This window comes from Artemia sp. Qi Xiang Cuo, chromosome 4 (genome assembly GCF_049724085.1).
Source record: "Artemia sp. Qi Xiang Cuo chromosome 4, ASM4972408v1, whole genome shotgun sequence".
Classification (NCBI taxonomy): Eukaryota; Metazoa; Arthropoda; class Branchiopoda; order Anostraca; family Artemiidae; genus Artemia; species Artemia sp. Qi Xiang Cuo.
The window spans coordinates 81,838,858-81,848,044 of NC_142797.1; the positions used below are offsets into that span (position 1 = coordinate 81,838,858).

The 9,187-nt window shown below is 35.0% G+C and overlaps 1 protein-coding gene across 2 annotated transcripts in view; it reads right to left on the minus strand.

Annotated features, from left to right (window-relative positions):
- The window catches only part of Slik (Sterile20-like kinase), a 124,086-nt gene that overhangs the window by 52,435 nt on the left and 62,464 nt on the right, over nucleotides 1–9,187 (minus strand). The window contains exon 11 of one of the 2 annotated variants that reach the window (XM_089088579.1): nucleotides 1,518–1,762. In XM_089088579.1, coding sequence (XP_088944705.1) covers nucleotides 1,518–1,762 — 245 coding nt within the window. Of the gene's footprint in view, nucleotides 1–1,469; nucleotides 1,763–9,187 lie in introns of both variants that reach the window. The other variant, XM_089088578.1, reaches the window with a different exon arrangement.

Here is a 9,187-nt window from a genome sequence, read left to right on the forward strand (position 1 = left end):
AATATACTTTTTTAAGCCACTTTTGTGAATTTTCAGAAAATAAATTGTAATTAAGAAGTTCCCGAGACATTTAGCAGTAAGGCGAACGAGACAACAGTACAGTACAGTTAACAGTATAGTATAGCTAATAATAGAGCCAGAAGTTTTTTTTAGTATAAGAAGCTTTTTAATAAATTTTAGTACTATCTTTTAGTACATTTTATTTTTACTACAAGAAGCTCATGTGATTTAACTTTGCAGATAGCACTATTTAGCAACACTTTCAAATTTAGATTTTTAACATAAATTTTACTAAAAGTTTTAAATAATTTCTTAAATCACACTGCCTTTCCATTTACAAATAAAACATTGAAAAACCAGCATACTTTTTCAAATAAGTTAGTAGACAAACAAACTAAAATATAAAAACAAAATTTTAATAAAAAAAAAAAAGGCCCGAAAATCTCGGTTTCACGTCCGGAAGCCTTTATCAACGAAAAAAAAAATTATCTAGATTGAACAGAACATATAAAGGAAAGAAAAAAGAGAAACAAAAAAACCCACATACGTCTATTAATATGTGCTTTTTTCCACTGTTATCCAAGGTGGCATTCGTATATGGATATTTTCATTGTGCTTTTTTCCTGTTTCTAACAGTAACCATGTAGTTCATGTGCTCTTAATCTAGAGTACCTTAATCTAGATACTTAATCTAGACAGTTCCGAATGTTCAAAAATCAATCCTACTCAGTCAAAACCCATCCCCCCATTGAACTTCCTAGCTGAAGGGCCTTGAGACAGAGATCAGCACGGCCGGTTCGAACCTTAAGGGTCTAGTACCGTATCCTTTACCTTACCCTTTTCAATTCAGTTAAAAATGGGCATGTCAAAAATGACGATATTACTGTAAGAAAGATTTAGTGTAAGAAGATTCAAGATTAAAGACTGGCATACCCCCAGGGCATGTCTACATTTTTTAAATTTATTGTAAAGATAAAGAAAAATTTGATATAGCCTAAAAAACGAACTTAATATTGTTTTGATATACAAATTTTGATTTTGATATCACTATCCGGTCCATTATCTTAGGATGGGTATAATATATTGCTCACAGCCACCTCGCTCAAAAGCTCTTATACAAGAGTTGGCATCTATTTTTTTTCTTTTTTTTTAAGAATGGTTACTAATTCGACATAAAATACCAAGAAATTTTTCGGCATTTAAAACGAAATCTTGTTTCCTCTGGAGTAGAAATTTTAATTCTAAATACTGATATATCGACTCTATAATGGTTTGATCCTTCGGAAATTTGACAGACAAACATTTTTTTTTATTTCAAAGGTTTCACTGTCTAAAACTGCAATTAAGAGTTTTCGAAATGATTATTTTACAGGGATACTATCCAGGTGGCAACCCCCTTTAGGCCCCGACTAATGGTGGATAATGCAATATATAAGCATCCAAACATTTAGCAATAAAGCGTCCTTCACCTCCATGCCATTTATAAGCACCGTATTCCCACTGGTGATTACAACCACCTCATTTGAATTCCTGTTGGACAGAGAATGCTCAGAGTTTTTCTGTTCCAACTCCTTTTCTGTTCCAACGGACACGGTGGCATTCTTGATGGCAACTTCATTGGGTGGCTTATCCTCAGTTTTATTTTCCCTGGTTTCTTCATGTGTATATTGCACAGCATCTGTATCCGTTGCTTCAACAGTTGAATCAGCCAAAGTTACTACTGCTGCTTCATTTTCTATCCTTGCTTCCTCAAGTTTGCTATCTGAAAAATAAAATATCCTTGATAAGCTTTAAAAAGTAAAATTCAATAAGAATGAATTTTACTAATATAAATAAATTCGAGATAGATAACTCAGCCAGATGAGTCCGACTAAGGCCTATGATAAAGAGCGCAAGATGTAAAAAGTATTAAGAAATAAAAGAACACCACAAAGATAGATAGAAGACGAAAGCGTAACCAATCAAAGGTGTAAACAACAAAAACAGAAAATCTTCCCTAATCATCAACATAGAAACAAAAAGAGCACGTTTTCAGACCCAAATATCACTATGATTAAACTAGGTTGACAAAAGTCAAAACGTTGCTTCGTCGTCTATATTAAATTATTTTTCTTCTTCGTCTTCAACCGGGTGAATATATGGCTCACTTATGTTTTAAATCGAAGTAAAAAAAAATCACTTTTTCAGTGGGCAAAATATTGAGTTAAAAATATAAATGAAAGCTTCTGCGGAAGTCAAGTTTTTTTTTGAAAAAGGTTATCAAAATTTTCTAGGAAGACATCAAAAAATTTCACGTTCACTAGATAAAGCTCACGGTCTTCAATAAAAATTTAATTATTTTTCATTTAACGAGTTTTCGTATGATCACATACTATTTTTCACCGGCGAGAATTTTTCTCTACACATGTTTTGTGCTCTGATATGAAGCAAATAGTAGATTAAACATAAACAAAGGCTTGAACTTCGAGCTAGTGCCAATTTATGGATTCGAGCTAAGCATACATCATCCACCTCCCCAAAAAAGGGGTAAGATGCATTTTATAAATTTTCAGCTTAGAGTACAACCGTCGGCACATATATGTGCGGGGCCATGTTTGGAGTATAGATCAAATTAATAATATAGCATCTGGAGATCTATCTAATATTTGTGCAAAGAAACTACAATTTGATGGAGCCACTAAAGTAAATTTTCATTACATACTGTTGTATATAGAAAATCTTATAGAGCATTTAACAGGGGAAGAGGGGAGGGGAAAGGAGGGATTCTTCTCTAGAAGGGTTGAATCTATGTTAGGACCATGATAACCAAGAAAGACATTCACCAACATTTTATACTGCTGTAGAAACTATAGTGGAATATTAATGCAATAATATGGAGCACAAAATGAAGTCAAGCTTCCTGGAGCTGCAGTTTGAAAAACAGTTGAAGAGAAGAATGAATGATTTCTGATCATAATAATCCTAGGAACTGCAACTACCAAGCTGATCACTGATATGCAATCTCTTTCACTCTTCTAAATGTCAGGTTGAACTCCACGTGGTACTTTTCACGTTACTTTCATGGAGTATCAAGAAGATCACTAACATGGGCGTCTGCCACACCAAGGCCCAAGTCTTCTTCTGAAACAGTCTACAGGGAGGCAATTTAAATAAGATAAATCTTCAGCAGATACAGCAGAGATACCACTAACTTCATATTTTATAGCGCAGTAAGGAGAGTCTTTGCCTTTGGAACTGTGATACATTCATTTCAATTATTGATGAATTCAAGAGCCTCAATGATTTTAAGGCAATCGGGTAAAAACCCTCAGAAAACCACCCTGTCTTGTATATCATCACAAGCTCAACTTTCAAAACTTTAGTAACGGCGTAATTTCTTTTAGCCAAACCAATAAAGAACACAGAAACGGATTACGATTTTAATTACGCTTCTGATACAAGGAACCTTCGCTGTTTCTTTTTCAATTTCAGCTACTCCCACAGTTAGTCAATACCATCACTGCATAACCGTCAGTTCCAATTCCCACAGAGTCGAGTAGGCTTAGAACCGCTTCTTTTAACAAGTGTACAACCAATTGCCTCAATAAACAGTAGGTTCTAGTAGAGGAGGGGGTCCGACTCCCACGAGTACAAAATTCGGTTATCAAACGAACGTATCTCCCACGAGTACACCAAATAAGGGCATAGAGTCATTAGGGAGAACACGTGGTTAATGGGGTCAATGACCTCTTTTTCCAAGGTCGATTTATTTGATGTTTCTATGTGTAATAGCTCCGGGGCGAAGGTTGCACCTGCGCATTGAATTCTAACGGGAACAATGTTATTGATCTAGGACTCGACGGGGAAGTGAATTTCCGTGGATTTACATAATCGCTAGGGGAAATTATTGATCCACGAAGGGGAAATTAAGAAACAAACATGGCTTCATTGTTGTTTGGCTAGCCTAACCTGAGAAATTGATTTACATAATCGCTAAGGGGGAATTATTGATTCATGAATGGGAGAATTAGGAAACATTAAGGCTTCTTTAATCTGTGATTTACATAATCGCTAGGGGAAATTATTGATTCACGATGGGGGAATTAAGAAACAAACATGGCTTAATTGTTGTTTGGTTAGCTTAACCGAGAAATTGATTTACATAATCGGCGGGGAAATTGTTGATTCACGAAGAGGGAATTAAGAAACATTAAGGCTTCTTTAATCTTTAGGCCTGAGGGATTTATTTATTATTGTTGTTTTTGGACAAGTGCATGCCATAAACCACGTGGTGCTGTCACGAGTCAGAACACCTGTGCTGTCGACCTCAATTCACCTATCGTGAATCAATAATTCCCCTTAGAAACAACAAATTAATTTCCCTTTCTTGACAGATCAATCAATCAATGACATCATCTGTCAGACTTTAAAAATTTTCGCCTAGAAACATTTCTCCAGGAATAGATCCAGGTCATTAATGTCTTTGCCTCGGGAACAGTTCTACTGGTCGAACTCCAAAGGATATTAATAACCAAAAGCCATGGAAACAATTAGGCAAGAAACATCTTAGCGATGAATTGTTTTAGCGTGCGAGAAGGTTTCCTATTAATTTGAAATGCGTTAGCACAGAGATGCCAATAACAAAGGAACACGCTGAATTTGCGTTTAGGGATTATTTGGGCGAAACCGTTTTAGACAGGTAATGGAACTATTTCGGCGAAACAGATAGAGACATTTTAAAAGAATATTTTTGAAGAGATTTTAGAAGAGAATTTAATGGTGAAACTCTGTGGTCGTTATAATACACAAGTTTCATTTGAACAGTGTTGTGAGGTCCTCTAACCCAACCCCAAAGGGTTCCAATCCTCATACCCCAACCCCGAAGGAAGCCCCCGGTCCTCACCGGTCCACCGGGCTCCCCAAGGCCCGCCCCCGGTCCCCCCCTGGGCCCCCGGCCCCCAACTGCCCCCCCGGACACTCAAAGGTCCCCCAATCTCCCAAAGGGCCACCGGCACCCCCAAAGGCCCACCCCAGACCCTCAACGGCCATCCCCGGGCCCCCAAAGGCCCATCGAGCTCCCAAAGGACCAACGGGGTCCCAAAGGCCATCCACCGGTCCCCAAATGTCACCCAGACACCCAAAGGCCCTCCCTGTGCCCCAAAGGCCCTCCCTGTGCCCCAAAGGCCCTCCCCCGACCCCCCCCCCTCCTCCTCCTCCTCCTCCTCCTCCCACCTCCTCATCCTCCTCCTCCTCCCTCCTCCTCCTCCTCCCACCCCCTTCCTCCTCCTCCTCCCTCCTCCTTCTACCTCCTCCTCCCTCCTCCCTCCTCCCCTCCCCCTTCCCCCCCCATTCCCTCATCATTTTTTATACTTTTTTGTGCATTGAGACACAGAACGACCCCCTGCCCCCGGCCCCTCCCCCCTCCAAAGGTCTGATTTTTTCAAAGTTCATTTTGAATTTCTTTCATTGAAATGCAAGAGTTGGAATATTTCAGTAGTGTTTGGTTGTGGTTTACCTTGTCACAGTTACATTTTCTTGATTTTTCAAAGTTCATTTTGAATTTCTTTCGTTGAAATGCAAGAGTTGGAATATTTCAGTAGTGTGATGTTGTAGTTTACCATGTCACAGTTACATTCCCTATATTTTTCAAAGTTCATTTTGAATTTCTTTCGTTGAAATGCAAGAGTTGGAATATTTCACTAGTGTGATGTTGTAGTTTACCCTGTCACAGTTACATTCCATTAATTTTTGATAGTCCATTTTGAATTTCTTTCGTTGAAATGCAAGAGTTGGAATATTTCAGTAGTGTTTGGTTGCGGTTTACCATGTCACAGTTACATTTTCTTAATTTTTCAAAGTTCATTTTGAATTTTTTTCGTTGAAATGCAAGAGTTGGAATATTTCAGTAGTGTGATGTTGTAGTTTACCATGTCACAGTTACATTCCCTTAATTTTTCAAACTTCATTTTGAATTTCTTTCGTTGAAATGCAAGAGTTGGAATATTTCACTAGTGTGATGTTGTAGTTTACCCTGTCACAGTTACATCCCCTTAATTTTTGAGAGTTCATTTTTAATTTCTTTCGTTGAAATGCAAGAGTTTGAATATTTCAGTAGTGTTTGGTTGCGGTTTACCTTGTCACAATTACATTTTCTTGATTTTTCAAAGTTCATTTTGAATTTCTTTCATTGAAATGCATGAGGTGGAATATTTCAGTAGTGATTGGTCGTGGTTTACCTTGTCACAGTTTCATTTACTTTATATTTGATATTACAATTTGAATTTCTTTCGTTGAAATGCAAGAGTTGGAATATTTCAGTAGTGTTTGGTTGCGGTTTACCTTGTCACAGTTACATTCCCTTTATTTTTCAAAGTTCATTTTGAATTTCTTTCGATGACATTCAAGAGTTGGAATATTTCACTATTGTTTGGTTATGGTTTACCTTGTTACAGTTACATTCACTTAATTTATCAAAGTTCATTTTGAATTTCTTTCGTTGAAATGCACGAGTTGGAATATTTCACTAGTGTTTGGTTGCGGTTTACCTGGTCACAGTTACATTATCTTAATTTTTCAAAGTTCATTTTGAATTTCTCTCATTGAAATGCAAGAGTTGGAATATTTCAGTAGTGTTTGGTCGTGGTTTACCTTGTCAAAATTACATTCCCTTGATTTTAAAATTTAAATTTGAATTTCTTTCTTTGAAATGCAAGAGTTGGAATATTTCAGTAGTGTTTGGTCGTGGTTTACCTTGTCACAGGTACATTCCCTTAATTTTTCAAAGTTCATTTTGAATTTCTTTCAATGAAATGCAAGAGTTGGAATATTTCACTAGTGGTTGGTTGCGGTTCACCTTGTCACAGTTACATTTTCTTGATTTTTCAAAGTTCATTTTGAATTTCTTTCATTGAAATGCAAGAGTTGGAATATTTCAGTAGTGTTTGGTTGAGGTTTACCTTGTCACAGTTACATTCCCATAATTTTTAAAAGTTCATTTGAATTTCTTTCGTTGAAATGCAAGAGTTTGAATATTTCAGTAGTGTTTGGTTGCGGTTTACCTTGTCACAGTTACATTCACTTAATTTTTCAAAGTTCATTTTGAATTTCTTTCGTTGAAATGCAAGAGTTGGAATATTTCACTAGTGTTTGGTTGTGGTTTACCTTGTCACAGTTACATTTTCCTTATTTTTCAAAGTTTATTTTGAATTTCTTTCATTGAAATGCAAGAGTTGGAATATTTCACTAGTGTTTGGTTGTGGTTTACCATGTCACAGTTACATTTTCCTGATTTTTCAAAGTTTATTTTGAATTTCTTTCATTGAAATGCAAGAGTTGGAATATTTCAGTAGTGTTTGGTTGTGGTTTACCTTGTCACAGGTACATTTTCATGATTATTCAAAGTTCATTTTGAATTTCTTTCATTGAAATGCAAGAGTTGGAATATTTCAGTAGTGTGATGTTGTGGTTTACCTTTGTCACACTTACATTTTCATGATTTTTCAAAGTTCATTTTGAATTTCTTTCATTGAAATGCAAGAGTTGGAATATTTCAGTAGTGTTTGCTTGTGTTTTACCTTGTCACAGGTACATTTTCCTGATTTTTCAAAGTTAATTTTGAATTTATTTCGTTGAAAAGCAAGAGTTGGAATAGTTCAGTAGTGTTTTTTTGTTTTTTACAGTGTCACAGTTACATTTTCATGATTTTTCAAAGTTAATTTGAATTTAATTCGTTTAAATGCACTAGTTTGAATATTTAATTAGTTTGGGATGTATTTTTTACATTAACATGATAATTTTTATTTTGTTTACTATGTTCATTTGAATTTCTTTCTTTGAAATGCAAGAGTTGGAATATTTCAGTAGTGTTTGCTTGTGGTTTACCTTGTCATAGTTACATTTTCATGATTTTCAAAGTTCATTTTGAATTTCTTTCATTGAAATTCAAGAGTTGGAATATTTCAGAAGTGTTTGGGTGTGGTTTCCATTGTCACAGTTACATTTTCTTGATTTTTCAAACTTCATTTTGAATTTCTTTCGTTGAAATGCAAGAGTTTGAATATTTAAGTAGTGTGTTATTGTTGTTTACCCTGTCACAGTTACATTTTCTTGATTTTTCAAAGTTCATTTTGAATTTCTTTCGTTGAAATGCAAGAGTTGGAATATTTCAGTAGTGTTTGGTCGTGGTTTACCTTGTCACAGTTACATTTTCGTGATTTTTAAAAGTTCATTTTGAATTTCTTTCGTTGAAATGCAAGAGTTGGAATATTTAAGTAGTGTTTGTTCGTGGTTTACCTTGTCACAGTTACATTTTATTGATTTTTCAAAGATCATTTCTAATTTCTTTCTTTGAAAAGCAAGAGTTGGAATATTTCAGTAGTGTTTGGTCGTGGTTTACCTTGTCAAAGTTACATTTTAGGGATTTTTTAAAGTTCATTTTAATTTATTTAGTTGAAATGCAAGAGTTGGAATATTTCAGTAGTGTTTGGTTGTGGTTTACCTTGTCACAGTTACATTTTCTTGATTTTTCAAAGTTCATTTTGAATTTCTTTCGTTGAAATGCAAGAGTTGGAATATTTCATTAGTGTTTGATGGTTGTTTAACTTTTCACATTTACATATTCTTTATTTTTCAAAGTTCATTTTGAATTTCTTTCGTTGAAATGCAAGAGTTGGAATATTTCAGTAGTGTTTGGTTGTGGTTTACCTTGTCACAGTTACATTTTCTTGATTTTTCAAAGTTCATTTTGAATTTCTTTCGTTGAAATGCAAGAGTTGGAATATTTCAGTAGTGTTTGGTTCTGGTATACCTTGTCACAGTTACATTTTCGTGATTTTTCAATGTTCATTTTTTATTTGTTTCGTTGTTATGCAATATTTTGAATATTTCTTTATTTTTTGTTTATGGTTTTACCTTGTCACATTTACATTTTCTTGATTTTTCAAAGTTCATTTTGAATTTCTTACATTGAAATGCAAGAGTTGGAATATTTCACTAGTGTTTGGTTGTTGTTTACCATGTCACAGTTACATCTTCATGATTTTTAAAATTTCATATTGTATTTCTTTCAGTGAAATGCAAGAGTTGAACTATTTCAGTAGTGTTTGGTTGTGGTTTACCTTGTCACAGTTACATTTTTATGTTTTTTCAAAGTTCATTTTGAATTTCATTATTTGTCATGAAAGAGTTGGCATATTTCAGTGGTGTTTGG